Genomic DNA, 14,976 nt, shown 5'->3' on the forward strand with positions numbered 1-14,976 from the left:
AGGTGTCAGTTCTGGCAAATATCCGCCCCATACAGATCTAATATAGCAGGGGTGTCAAACACGCGGCCCGCAGGCATTCCGCGACTGCTTCGTATATGCCTCAAGTGTCACATGCGCCATGAATAATAGTTTTATATATCGTCAATTTATTTCCGCTGAAAAAAAAAACCCTGCTTCTGTGACGTGTTCACGCATTTTGCACTATTTTGCTTATATTTTGGACGGAGTATTGCTTCGTCTAAATATTGGCCTCTCATTCTTTTTTGCCCGAATAAACCGGAATGGCAATATACCACCACTAGGCTAAAAGCACAAGCTCCAGTGGCATACCAACTTGTTTTTGAGTGTGTGTGTGTGTGTGTGTAGAAGGGGGGCGGGGGGGGGGGGGGGGGGGGGTCAAAATAGAACTTGCCAGAACCCCCCTCCCACCTCCCCGGGTGGCGGTGCCCTCGGTATCCCTTGGGCGCCGCCGGCCAGTGTTTGCCCTGTCCAGTGGCAGCTGTGTCAGGGGGGCAAAGCACATGCCTTGCCCCCTTCCCCCCCCAATCTGACAACCGGAGGGGCAAGGCATGTGTAATTGATTACGTAATTAATTACGTAATTAATTAGTCGACCCCCCCTCCCTCTTCCCTTCTCGGAGGGCAATTTGAGATAGGTGGACCCCCCTTGCACAAGAAAGAATGGGAGAATAGTATCCTTAAAAAATTTCCGCCCCCCCCCCCCCCCCCCAAAAAAAAAAAGAAAAAAAGACGGAGTTTTCGATCCGTCCCTACGTACCATGTACGAGCAATACGTGACAGCGACCAGCCCAACAACCAAGAAATTAAAAAAAAAAAAAAAAAAAAAGCATATCACGCGTAAATATAATTGCCGTTTTGCGGGCTTCTGTAGCTTTCAGCCATTAAATGTAACTTGTGGAATACGGTAATGTGTGTCGCCTCCGTGTATTTTGTCAGGCTTTGTATTCTCCTTTTTGTGTCTCAGCTGTTCCTAACAAAGAATACGTGTTCTTTTTTTCTTTTCGTGGAATGACTTTTGGACAAATCTCAGCGAAATTCCGCCGTCATGTCAGTCTATTCGTCAAAGGCACAAATACTTATTCACATGGAGCGAATCTTCTTGCGATTTCGCAGCTCCGCGCGAGCGATGTCGCCACTGCGAAATCGCAAGTAAAATCGCACCATATGTGAATCGGTCTTAACAAAATTATTCGCGCGCACAGTCAATGGTTTTATTACACGTCTTGGTCGACCACTTCTCTCTTTATCGTACGGTGATATTGTCTAAAAAAAATATTGTGTCGCTGCAGTCACCTGATTAAAAATTAATGCATCCTCAATATTCTGCTCCGTGTGATTTCACTTTCCTCGTGCCATTTTTTTTTCCTTGTGATTATTAAATTACGTTTTTCATATCGGATATTTATTTGATATATTTACATTTATTCCATCGACAGCTCAGTGGAAGAATAGTACGCTTGTACTGCGCTAACTCGTAATCGGCGGATATCAGACACACTCGAGATACCGACACAGCAGGGAACAAAGATCAACGTCATAGTCGCTTCATCATAACAAAAACGCGTGCCTTTCATAGTAGAAAAAAGCAACGATAAAGTTCCTGAAGGTTGACTGGGAACACACGGATAACATCACCACACGTCTGCTCAAAACAATACATATTCGAACTTTTTTTTTTTTTTTTTACTTTTTCCATTTTCAGAACGTTTGGTATGACGAGAGGAGAGGAAGAGGGGGCGATTTCTATTGATTGTATTTAAAAGGTATGCTTCGAGCACTAACTCGCACTGCAAACATCTTTTAAAAAGTTTAGTTTCCATCAACCGCTACGCACGTCTATTTGGCCACTTCGAAGCTCGTAAAATCCCGCAACGAATTGGTTTCTGCTTGCATCACTACATCTATCAATTTTAGAACAATAAAACGACGGTAAACTCGAACAAACACTCGAGAACTTGCCGATAAACCACAAAGGACGTTGTCTGCTATCGTCGAGGATCTGTAATCACTGTAATCAGCACGTGGCTAACTTCCGCTCTCCTCATTGGCTCTTTCGGGCGCGCACCGCCTGACATTGCCAAAACAACACAATAAAATGTCCAGACGGGCATCCAAACAGACTCTTGGGAGGACAGCGTAGAGCAGCCTCAGTCTCGTCGTCACTTTGCTTTCTCACGCCATAATGACAGATCACGTCTATCATACACGGTCCTTGGGCATCGGTAGCGAAGGTATCCCGGACCAGTACGCCGACGGCAGAGCGGCTAAGGTATGGGAGGTCTACATCGGAGAAAGAAACAAGAGGACAGACCACTACAAAACTTTCCTGACGGAGAAACTCCAAACTCTGCAATGTCATCGTCTCCTGGACGTCGCTTGCGGAACTGGGTAAGCGCGTTCGTTCCAACTGTTTCTTTTAATCATTTAGGTTTCTGCTTATAACGTTCTTGATGTCTTGTATGCCCCAATGTGACAGTTCTGTCACACTGGGGTGGGGCCCTGTACTAATTTCCTTTTCGCATGCTCCAGCATCGACTCTATCCTTCTCCTGGAAGAAGGCTTTAAGGTGACCAGCGTGGACGCCAGCGACCGTATGCTCAAGTACGCGCTGAGGACCCGTTGGAACCGCAGAAGCGAAAAGGCCTTCAACGAGTGGGGTACGTACGTCCAGGATAGCGGAGTAAACACATGCCTTCTGCTCCGATAAGTGTTTTGATTAGCGACGAAGAGGTGTCGAAGTCGAAGTGTTTGTCACGCGTCTCGCCACCGGAGGTACTGCTCTTTTTTTCTTTCTGACTGTCATGGATTGCCACCATAATCGCGTGACTTTTTAAGTTGGTTCTTCAACGTAAGTGTTTTTTTTTTTATTAATTTTCTTATTTGGGCAATGAAGCAAGGGAGCTGCGCAACATCGATGCCGCACAGCAAAGAGCGAAAGTTTGAGCGTTGTCTGCAACAAAACCTAGCCCCGAAATTTCGGTTTCGGTTTCACGCGGCTTCAATAAAAAAAAAAAAAAATATATTTTTATTTTATTACAAATACTAGGGTAGTCAGTTGTCTAAAACTTGACTCGGGACGATAAGTGATAATTAGAGATCCGAGTACAGCGAAGGCTGAACCGCATGTAAGCGATTTAGCGAGTGACGAGACGAGCGACGGCGAGAAGCGACGAGATCAACGGCAAGCGGAGATTTCTCACTGTCGCTCGGCGCGCCGCTCTGTTTTTGGATTTCTAGTAAACGTCGCTCATCGCCTTGGTCGCTTGCTGCTCCTGTCGCTTTCATTTGGTTTGTGTCGCCGCGCGACTGACCGAGCGACAGCGATGCGGGTCGCCGTCGCTTGTCTCGTCGCTCGCCAAATCGCTTGCGACACCATAACTGCTTTCGGTCACATTTTCCGTTTCTTCATAAATACACCAGTTGCGTGCGTACACCATCCTGCTTTAGAAGTGTGCTTTCCTGCTAAGCGTGCGCGGCGGCGATATTTGTACTTTACGAAGTGTTGATCGCCGTGGAGCAACACCCGCACATTTAGTGAGCTCCGCTGGTGTTGCTTCCCCACAATGCGCCAGGCTCGACGAAAAGCGCACTCAACGGGGCTGACCGGCCGCTATCAAGTTCAACACTTCGACAAATACGAATATCGCAATTCACCTCGAACCGAATAGCGTATTATTCGAAACTTCGAATATTCGCACACTCCTATGAAGTGCAGGCTCACTGATTAGACTTTAAATATGAGCTTTCGTTACCTATACCATCTGCAGTGATCGAAGAGGCAAACTGGCTGACGCTCCCCGATGACCTGGTGAAGCCCGAGACCGGTTTCGACGCGGTCATTTGTCTCGGCAACTCGTTCAGCCATTTACCGGACGTCGCCGGGGACGGCAGCATCCACCGGAAAGCCATCACCAACTTCAGGGAAATGATCAAGCCCGGAGGCTTCCTGATCATCGACCACCGCAACTACGACCACATCCTCGACCACGGAACGACGCCGACGCACAGCATCTACTACAATGTACGACGCTCACCCTTCTTATGCTGTTACGGCGATTGCCACAGTGTCGATCGCCACGTAACAATGGACACAGGCGTAGTTTGTTTGGTGACTCGTAGACCCTACTGCAGAGGATGTCAGGTGTAACAAATAAGCACTTTTTTTTTCTTCATTCCGTCAGTGTGCTATTCACCAGAGACAACGCGGTTTTATGTTTTACGGATTACAGGGCGAGGCCCTAAGCAGCAGCACATTTGGCACGCCTCACGAAATTTCAATTTCAAATGTACACACCGGAAATTTTGCAGGCAAACGTGGTTTTACAATTGTTTCTAAATATAGTCTAGAAATAATGAAATCTTAATATATATATATATATATATATATATATATATATATATATAACGGCGGCCGCACGCGTCGTCTGCTCAATGGCTTGCGAGCTCGCTCCCAGGAGGTCATTGTTCACGCATTTCGTTAAAATCATAACTTATCGAAATTATTATGCTCGTGCAGCTAGACTCTAAAATAACTTTTTCATTTTTTTTTTTTTTTTTTTTTTGGGGGGGGGGGGGGGTTAAGCAAGTTATTTGGGAGCAAACTTGCAAACCTGCACAGTCGCCGTGTTCTGCACTACTATTAACAGTTTTACAACTCTGAGTTAAGCTAAAAAAAAATAGACAAAACTTTTTTTGCAAAGCAATGTTCGCGTGCCTAATAAAGAAAAAGTGGGTTTGAAATTTGAATTTTGCAAGGCTTGCCAACCGTGCTGACTGTTAGGGACGCACCATGTAGGTCACAAATTAGTTTATCACGACCGGACCATGTCACGGGGGCCGCAAAATGACCCCGAGGTGCATTTCTTGCAGAGCAAGTATATCCGGGACATTCACACGTCGGTGATGTACGTTGACCGGAAGCCGTCCATGGTGATGCTCGACTACGTCATGGACATCTCGTCGCTGGACAGCAAGTTCGACAACACCGACTCGGAGCACAGCAAGAAGGGGAGGCTCTCCGGAGAACCCGTCAAGTGAGTTCCTGGTACTTACGCGGCATATCAGCATTTTCATAATTATCTTATTTTGATCTCAAGTCAAGTCAAACTGGGTTCCCAGGAAGCTAGATATTCTTAATCGTCCCTATCCCAAGTAAGGTATCTCCCCAGTTCAACCGGTTTTTCAGCGTGTCTGAAGCACACAGTGATGCACAGCCATGAGCTAAACACACCCTACTCAGTCTGTGCTATGTTGTTAACAAAGTATGTAGGCCTAGCTCTAATATGCAATAGTGTCAAAGGGGACAGAAGTCCTTCGGCTATCATTTGAGGCTTTTCGATCTTCGGGATCAACAAGTTTGGTAACCCCTGGAGGGCACATATGACGTCTTCGGTCGGTCTCGTCGTGTAGTTTCGTTTTACAGTGGGGGCGATCTCAAGGTGTATATCTTATTCCGAGATACTTTGTATTCACAAGTTATGTTACCAATGACGTCATTAAAAAGGGGTGGGGGGGTGGTGTCGCGGGGTGCCGCTGACCTATAGTGGCGTCACTGTGTGTGACGCTTGTTTTGTTTAATTTTTTGCAGCAATTTCCGGCTGTCGTACTACCCGCACAGATTGGCCGAATTTTCCAAGATCCTCAAGGACGTTTTCGGCGACGAGGCGAGGCACGAGATATACGGGGACTTCAAGCCGCTGAGCGACGACTACGTTCCTGCGTTTTACATTCACATCCTGCAGAAAGTATAAAAAGCTGGCCGCAGTTTCGCCTATATAGTTACTGACACACAAACAACGATGGCGATGGAACTAAACAGAATCCAGCACGTCCCTCTCTTGTGACCATCAAGTGACCACCATTTTTGCTCCAATGGAGTTCGTGTACCGCACCATTTTAATTTGCAAGTATTAATTAAAGAAGTAATTATCTCCATAACGAAACCACTGCTTACTGTGTATATCCATATAAGAAATATTCTTTCTGGATATCCCTTAAATTCAATGGAGAAGCGCAATGCTGCAATTCGCGTTACAAGTAGGATACCTTCCAATCGTTTCTTTTAGTATTAAATATGGGATTTCACCTCAAATGGACCTAAAACGTGCAGAATGTTTCATGGCCCCTATTTTAAGGTCTTCACTCTTTCCCATTGTCAGACTGAAGGCATGGAGCGGCCAGCTTATAAATGATCATATCGTATTGTGTGGTCAAATTGAAAGTATGCCCAGGAATCATATAATAGCGATTGTCGTCACTCATTGCTTTCCGCGGTTCTTTTGCGTTACTTATAATCCATACATCCCCCCCCCCCCCCCCCCCTCCCCGGCTATGCCACTAACTCCAATGTCACCGTGCATATTCAAAACAGCTATGAATCACCTTCATAAACAATCGGGGGAGCAATCAATCAAGTCGGATATAGAACAAACCTAGACGAGAGAGGAATTAACAGGGCAAATCAGTATGTACTTTACAACAATAACATTTTACTTCACGACAAATGCTTCGAATGGATGGCACGCCAGACTTAAATGCACATCGCGGCTCCTATATGACATTATTTGGCCCTTGTACTCTGAGCCTTGGACACAGGTCGCACGTCTTCATCGCGGCTCTTCTTGTCAGTTTCGCTTTTCCCAGGCGAATCTCTGCGCTCTCTTTTTCTGTGTTCCGACTCTGCTCTGCCATTCGATGCTCGATCCTTGACCGACGTCTTCGAGGACGACTGTAGCCGGCGTCTGCTAGGCAAGGTGCTGAGGACTGTGTTCCTGAGGAAGACTTTGTTGGTCGGGTGCAGTCGCGGTCTTTCCCAACCGTAGGCGCCCGACTCCTTGGCCCTTTCGGCTCCTCGCTTGCTCTCGCGGAGGATCTCTTCCATGGCTTGTCGCTCAAGATCTGCTTCGGAGTGGGCCATGGCAAGCGAGACACGCTGCAAGTACACCGCAAAGAGCGTTGAAAATAGCTTGTTCGCCCGTTTTCGAAAGTCTGCCCTAAGAAACCGAAACCAGAAGTCCACCCCAAAAAACCAAAACTTGCTCATCCATCGGTGTTTACTGGGTGAATTTATTATTTAATGGATTATATTCCACAGACTTCCTAACTTAATAAACGAGTTAACAGACCTAATGCGATTCATTTTCCGGTGAAACGTCGCAGAATCACGCGCGTTGCCGGCGACTGTTTGACAACCGATTGAAGAAAACGTCAATAACGGTGAACTTTAGCTATAAAAATAAGCCAGTGCCTTGCCATCGAAGCTCTGGAAGCAACATAAATCTGTGAAATTTATTGGCGAGTACAGCGACTGATTGAGAGAACGTTTTATAGGTTTTCGCAACAGTGAACACAGAAAACCAAACATAAATAAGTCACCTGGCAACCGATGCCAGCATATCACGCAAACGTCAGCCAATCCAATCCAGTTCTCGGGCTGTTGCGGGCCGTTACTCTTCATGTCACCGCACATCCAATTAGCGGTTTCTTCAATATGCTAATTAACACTGATGTTCTCAGCAAGAGGACATTTTGGTCAACTAAATCACCAGTTTTTGGCCCGCAAAACGACGTTCCTACGAGTTCTTATGTCGTCCTACGGCACCCCGTTCGCGGCCACTCGCGCATTTTCATAAATAACTTAAAATGAAACAACTCTCGCACGCGTAGAGATGTAAACTTGCCTGAATATGTTGAGTTGCTCCACTTCACGCCAAAAGTCGACGATTCACCACGACCACAGATACGAAATGCGACCACTGACTACTACCCGCCGCCATTGCATTTGCTGCCGCGGAAGAACAGACGCAACATGACGTCAACGCCTGTTGACGCCTCACAAAGGCCGCACTACGCGCGCCGAAAAATAGTACCAGTGACACAACCGTCCAATGAAAATTTTGCTCACTTTATTATACCTTGAATATGTACAGCGCTACAGGTAAAATCAGGCACTCCACAGGTCTTCAAACATTCGAATTAACCCAATTTAACGTTTCAGCCGTGTCAAAAATCTCGATCACAACAAAGTTGATGGCTCGAAATATCTGCTGCAATCGTAACGATTGGTACAAAATAAGTATCCAAAGTGTGCTCCATCTGACATAAAAAAAAATAATAACAACGGCTGCTCACCCAGCTACCTCTGTACAAATTTGCAGATGTTTTGCTGGCAAGCACACACCATCACTGCTTCCACTTCTCTAAATGGCATCTTCCAATTAGATGATGTTGCTTAACAACACGAAACCTCCAAAGCCATCAAACAATCAATTGCAATGAAGACAAAGCAAGGATGGGCCACTCCTAGACGCAAGGTAACGACTTTCTTGACTCACAAAGACTCGCACGCACCAGACACATGATCGCAGGAAGACTATGTACAGAATGTGAGGGGGTAATTCAGCGGCGTGAATATACATGGCGCACATCGATGTTAATGCTGCAGAATAAAAACTATGTGGTGCGCGCTTTAATGCCCCCGAGCAGTCGCAGCATCCGCTTCCACGTGAAGTTTCTGCTAACCCTTCCATGGAATTGAAAGCAAAATGACAACAAACAAACACGCAGAAAGAAAGATATACGATGAATAATCGCGAAGCGATCATGCCCCCTGGGCATTGCTAAAGGTCTTGCTTTAGCAATCAATGTTGCTGAAAGGGCCCAACTTCAGTAGCCATTCCGGGCATTGCTAAAAGGTTTGCTTCAGTAACACACAAAGGTGTTCCTGAAACGAGCCCAAATATCGATTCATACCCTGCCCCCTTCATGCAAGCAAACATGCGGGCAAAGAAGGTGGTATCTTGAAACGCTTCAAGTTTCCAGTCCCAAAAAACAATGGAAAATGTTCAATCGCTAAGAACTTATGCCACGAATTAGACGGGTCACAGCCATGACCCTCAACAAGCAAAAACGAAAACAGCTGCTGCATAATAAGTTTCAGCCTGATCTGATGTTTCTCAACCCCTCAAAAACACATTACGATATTCACACGCACCACCCAACAGGTTGCAGAAGCACGTGTGGTGCAATGCTTGGTTGAAACCGGAAAAGACAAAAACCGTTATGGTAAGGTCACTCAAATGACGTGCACAATGGCTCGCACTCTTCAGAGGGGCGTTTTGCATCGCTTCTCTGGTGAGGTCTCTCGAAACAACACAACCGTCCCCAATTTCAAATTTGAGTGCAAGGATCGAGAGCCAAAATTCAAGAAAATGTACTAAGGTGTAAACATAATTTTTAAAAAAATATTTTTCTCCCCTCATCATGCCACTTCTAGTAGGCCCCATCTCTGCAGAGTTTGAAAGCTCGGCCAAAAGGTCTAATGCACAGACACGCTTGCAGCAACAAACAAATCATGAAAACAGCCAAAGCACCTTGCACCTGCAGCTCCACAAACGCTCGCACGTGAAGACAAACTAGAGCTCTCGCAAACACCGCCAGACGAGAGATCTCGCGCTGTCCTGGAAAGATTTGGGAAAGAAAAAAGTCTCTCCACAACATCACTATCTTTGTTGGCAGAGTGGCAAGTCTTCTCGAACTGCTACAGGTCAACTGGAATAAGGTTTTGAATTCCCTAAAATAGGTCTCGTGATGCTATAGAAAAGATGTTTCGAGCACCAAAAAAACTCCTCTTACAGTCTCGTGATATCATAAAAAAGATGTTTTGAGCACCGTAAAACTCCTCTTACAAACTGAAAAGTTAGAGACACTTGGGGGAATCCAAAACGTTTCTCCTGCAAGAATACGGGTAGTAGAGAGACAGCCACCAAATACGAAAAACCTGCAAATGTACTTCCGCTAAGCTCGGTGCGCAAACTATCAGTTGTTTTCTCGGTACATCAATAGTAACAGCCTGCAAGTGAAGCAAAAAGTGTCTGCCCAATCTTATTCCAGTTGACCTCAAACCATACCTTCCAAAGTCCAACAATCAAATGCCAAGAAAAAAAAATAAAATAAAAAAAATCGGTCTTTTCTACGCTTTAAAGCATCACCAAAGTTCGAGCCCTGTCAACCTTCCCAAATCACTAGAGGGACTGAACACATGTGCCCAAAGTTGCAGGACGAGCTCTTTCTTTTTTTTCACACGAGTCTCCTGCAAGGAGAATAGGATGGGAACACGAAGAAACACACAAAATACGTACGGAAACAAAAACAAGAAAAAAAAAAAAAAAAAAAAAAGGGAAAGGAGGTGGCATCTTTGCGTTCGGTTGTCTTGAACAAGGGTTGGGCAAAAAAGTTTTTTTTCCAAAAAAAAAGTTTTCTGCATTTTTTCCTCTTGTTTTGTTTTACCTTACGCACATTAGACGGATGTTTCCAGTGCTGTCGAGTGCAGGGGTGACCTCGTTGTGCTGTCGATGCCCTGCGAAAGGTACAAGGAAAAGCATAAAATACAGAGAGGGCAGATTCAACGACTCCAAGTAGAGCGCCCGTCGTACTTCGTTCCACCTTACGACAGACTGTAGCCGACTGTACGAGTCACCTCGGCCAATTTAGCGCTGCGAATGTATCGCGTGACAACGCACCTCCCCTCCCAAAGGTCACGTGGCAGCCGCACGGCATTGAATTGGCTTGGACGGCTTGTATCGTACCCCGTGGGCCATCGTAAGGCGAGACGAAGTATAGGAACGCAGTACACAGAATCGTCGCACGCATTCTCAGGTCAATCGCGCACGTTCTGTAAGAGCGTTTGAGTTGGTGCTCGCCCGTTAACCAAAGGCTTGTATTGCATCCTCGTTGACGCGTTCTCGGTCTATACGCTTTCCCAGCTGTTACGTTCGCAAACGCCTGTCGCGTTGTAGTCCCATGGGAATATGCGTATCGATTTCCAGTTCTTTGTTTGCCGCACACTTGTTGCACTTCCATTACGCTCTTTGGGAATTTTTTGAAACACGGATTGTGTTTTATCAACCGAATTCCATAGAAAACCCTCCCAAAGAACCGTCGAGCTAATTTCCCTGCCGAATCCGGCGGGGAAATTTATGTGACGTGACAGCGCTGCCTTCCCTCGAGTCACGCAATGTTAATTGGTGCAAGGTGGCTCCGCGAGGCGATAGTTTGCGTTCAAAACGTCACGTGCTGCCCGGTCTTTGTCAGCACGGTCGAGCTCGCAGAATATTCTTACGAAACACTCTACTTCGTTTTACGATAACTTGGCGAACTGCAGAGGCTGCGGCCTCCGCGACCCAATGAGGGTGTCTGAGCAAGGCACGTGACAACACTCCACGGTCGAGGCCATGGAGGTATCGTTACCACCGTAGCAACAGCGCCGTTTGCGACAGAAAGTAGTTCTATTCTTTTTCTTTTAACGGTAATTGAACTCACGCGATTGCATCTGTAGCGACACTATGCTACACGACACGGAAGAAAGACGAAGCCACGTTACTTTCCAACGGCACTCAATTCGGATCAAACCTTTCCCGAGAACGTGGCTTTTGAACGACGTTTGAACGATTGCAGCCCTGTAATCCGACCGCTTCCGCTCAAAACGTCGTCCTGGCATTAGTGCCCGCCACAGATTCGTGAATAAATAAAGCGTATGGTTGTCTCAGGAACTGTTCCCAAAGAGATGGCTACTCCAGCAGACGGAGACGTTGCGGCGGTGGACGTTCGTCCGAAGTTGGTCGGCTTCGCGGCAGACAACTTTCGGCCAGCAGACGACAGCCGGTTCCTCCGGGCCTCGCATTTGACGCTGCGACAGAAGAGCTCCCACGACGCGAGGTCATGTGCCTCGCTTTGACACCCCTATTGGATCGGGAAGGGGGGGGGGGGGGTCGTGGCCTTTGCAGTTCGCCGAGTCGTCGTGAAACGGAGTATAGGTCCGTACGCATTCCGTTTAAAGAAGAAAATGAGAATTCAAGCCAATACCACCCAGAAGACAAACCCTGCAAGCTCCCCCAAATGACGTCACTAATTAAATCCACGCCGCCGGCACGTCTTGCAGCGTCCCACGAGGAGTGTGACGCCAGAACGTGGCTTAGCGGTGGTTCTCGTCGAGCCTCAAGGAATTTGCCGCCAACGTCACTGGCAGGTCTTGTGTCCTAGGTGGCACTGCTCGGACGGGCAACTCACATCGGACACGTGGGCCTTCTCCTCGGCAACGGGGACGGGAGAGCGCCTCGTGGCGTCCCGGGGGCCGTCCACCTGCAACACGATCACAGACTGCACCAGAATGAAAGAGACGCGCACGGAGCTAACGGTGATCTCGCGTCCAGGTCAAACCAACAGACCGCTCGCTAAGATACCTAGTGATAGGTCGTTTCAACCAATTTGGTGCTTACACACTTTTGAGTGTAATTTGGAGTCACCCCGAACAAGCCTGGTGTAAGGATGTCTAGCAAATTATTATTTTAAAATTCCTTGACTTTTCCATTTTCCCTGACAATTTCAGGTAAAATTCCCAGACCACTGTAGGAACGGTAAAATCTATAAGACCGTTACAATACAAGGCATTGAGCATTGAGCACTGTGAGGATCATTTTGCACAAGCTTAATCTAACTTGCATATTCCAAAATATTCGGGTTTGTCCAGTTCGGATTAAACGAGCACTTTCTTGCCGCCGACATTGTCAGTCAAGAGGCCACTTCCGGACACACAATGAAAACACGACGTTCCCGTTTGTTACTAAACCTATACTCGTTTTCACCTCAAGAAAAAAGGACGTTTTGTGCATTGTTCATACGCCGGGCGAAGTAGTTCTTACAAGATTTAGTTGTCGGAGGAAGAGGCGATCCTTTTGGCGTTTGAAATGTATACGTCTTGATTAGATAACATATATCTAATCTAAAATACACCTACATATATATTAATTCTCCTCGTAAAAGGGAAAATTAGCTATGCTCTGCGAGGAGCCAGACTTTTTTTACTTTGGTTCTTGAGGTGAAAACGGGTATAGTAGCTCTAACCAGATCTAGTTCAGTGTTGCTCTTTCAATCCAATCCAACCCAATCCAAGGCTTGGATTGGATTTGTCGGCTGGTCCCTTTGCATCGGGTAGCACACCCTACATCGGGTGAGCAGAGCCAGCGCTCCGCTCTAAGCAGAATGTATTGCCTATTTTTCTGCCCCCAAGTCCCCAAGTCTTTGCTCAGGGCACTCGATGGCACTTCCGGCTCATTTTCCCTGACTGGGCTCGCTTTTGGACAATATCCCTGACAATTCCCCGACTTTTCTTGGTAATTAAAATTTCCCTGACGATTCCCGGTTTTCCCGGTCACTAGACAGCCTGGGTGTAGAGTCCAAAGACCTGTCATGTCAGTTATAAAATTTCTCGTCATTGTCGGCATTTTTGATACTGTGCGTGCCATCCACTTTTCAACCTGGCTGAGCTGCAGAAATTTCATACAATATGATCATTATCACAGGGGTGGAAGCAAGCTTCAGCCTTTTGTAGCAGGTCTGGGAGCAGCGAAAATGCCACTTCTGAGCAACTTTGGAGCAGTAAAGCTCGGCTTTGGAACAGCTCAGGAGCCATAAAAGTCGAGTTTAGTAGCGGCATAAGTAAATCTTGGAGCTGGTCACCCAAGTCAAACTTGGGGATATAAGTGCACGGATGTTTTTTGATATACAAAAATATCACAAAGAGAAAGTATCTACATGTAACATTCCAGAGCTATTTCCTAACATACCGTTTCCTTAAATATAATCCAGTCCATAGCATTAAAAAGCCAACAGCGCAATAGCAATTTATCTGAATGGCAGCTATTGGGAACTGTCGTGGTAGCGGGTTGGTTCCTTTTATGGATTTCCAATAGAAAGGCATAGTCAACAAAATAAGCACAACTTAAGCCTCATTAAAACAAAACCTGCCCATTTAGCAATCTAAATAACACAAGTTCCATAAGTTGAAAACAAAACCATTTCAAGATGCAATAGTATGGTATGAAATAAACCTCATTACTTACTCACTACAGTTCTCATTATTAGGAAATACAAATGTTCTAAGTCCCTGTTTAGCAAATCTACTCTATCTGATAAAAGTACAAATGTAGAATATTGATAACTTTATGATAACATCCTTCCTCATACTTACACGCTTAAGCCCTTACTAGAACGAGCATGACTGAACAGAATAAAAAAAAGTCATGTTTATGAGCGATAAAAAAGTGACCGACAAAACTAGCAACTAAGACCATAAAACGGCAGGTTTCCCCACAAGTCAATTGCATGGACGCGTTATAGCACAACGGTTGGAAGTTTGTGTTGCTCACAGCCGATACACACGACGGACCGAATAGATTTTCATCCGCGGGCCGTGCAGCACATGACCGTCACGTCACCGATTCCAGCGATCCGTGCTTTGTCCGCGGACTGATAAAGTTGAGCGCCTTTTCACTTGTGGATTTTTGGCGGGAGATTGACTCGAAAAACAATTGGTCTGGCAACGGTACAATGTGTTGTTTCTTTGTTTTTGGAAAATTAAAACAAAAATGGCACATCATTGTGTTTTGTGCATTCACTGGTTCATTTTGATGTGCAATTTTTGGTTCCACGCATGGAAGAAACTGCAGAAACTGCCCAGCTCATGCGATGCTGGTTCCAGTACTCCTCCGGGTCTGTGTCAAAAAGCCTCCGTGAAAACTCGTCTAGCACGCCGCGATAATTCTTGCACGTCCAATCAGCCTTTCCACAAGCAAGACCTTTCTTGTGTCTGTGGTGAACTTAATTGTGCACAAGCGCGGAGGGCGTGAAAGCTTCTCCAAACGTCCCTCTGTGAGCCCAGAACTTCGTTGCTTCCCCGCTGAAGCCTTCTCGAGCAGGACCATGCCTGTGTTACTGTCATGCCTTGGGTTAGTAAAGCTAGTGGCACTTCGTGCGAATCTTATCACGGTGGTCTGTCTCAATCTGTACATAACAGCGGCGTATGATTCTTAATCGCGGTAGCAAACATAGATTTTTCTCTTGGACAATGGTGCCAGAGTGCGATGCTGAATTTTCTCGGCACAGTGGGGTGGCAAACAGG

At 46.2% G+C, this 14,976-nt stretch overlaps 2 protein-coding genes across 2 annotated transcripts in view; one reads left to right on the plus strand and one right to left on the minus strand.

The window, feature by feature from the left end:
• The first annotated feature begins 1,660 nt into the window (after positions 1–1,660).
• On the plus strand, positions 1,661–5,962 carry LOC8035074 (glycine N-methyltransferase). The gene is made up of 5 exons (XM_029989866.3): positions 1,661–2,408; positions 2,550–2,677; positions 3,788–4,041; positions 4,890–5,053; positions 5,608–5,962. The coding sequence occupies exons 1-5, from the start codon at positions 2,203–2,205 to the stop codon at positions 5,768–5,770; spliced, it is 915 nt and encodes a 304-aa protein (XP_029845726.2). The 5' UTR covers positions 1,661–2,202; the 3' UTR covers positions 5,771–5,962.
• A 1,940-nt stretch (positions 5,963–7,902) lies between these two features.
• Positions 7,903–14,976, minus strand: part of LOC8035077 (poly(A) polymerase beta) — a 48,348-nt gene continuing 41,274 nt past the window's right edge. The window contains exons 22-23 of the mRNA XM_029989861.4: positions 12,087–12,158; positions 7,903–10,377 (exon numbers count right to left, since the gene is read on the minus strand). Coding sequence (XP_029845721.2) covers positions 10,318–10,377; positions 12,087–12,158 — 132 coding nt within the window. The 3' untranslated portion in view covers positions 7,903–10,317. The remainder of the gene's footprint in view (positions 10,378–12,086; positions 12,159–14,976) is intronic.

The sequence above is a fragment of the Ixodes scapularis genome, unplaced genomic scaffold (assembly GCF_016920785.2).
Source record: "Ixodes scapularis isolate PalLabHiFi unplaced genomic scaffold, ASM1692078v2 PGA_scaffold10__122_contigs__length_95168666, whole genome shotgun sequence".
NCBI lineage: Eukaryota > Metazoa > Arthropoda > Arachnida > Ixodida > Ixodidae > Ixodes > Ixodes scapularis.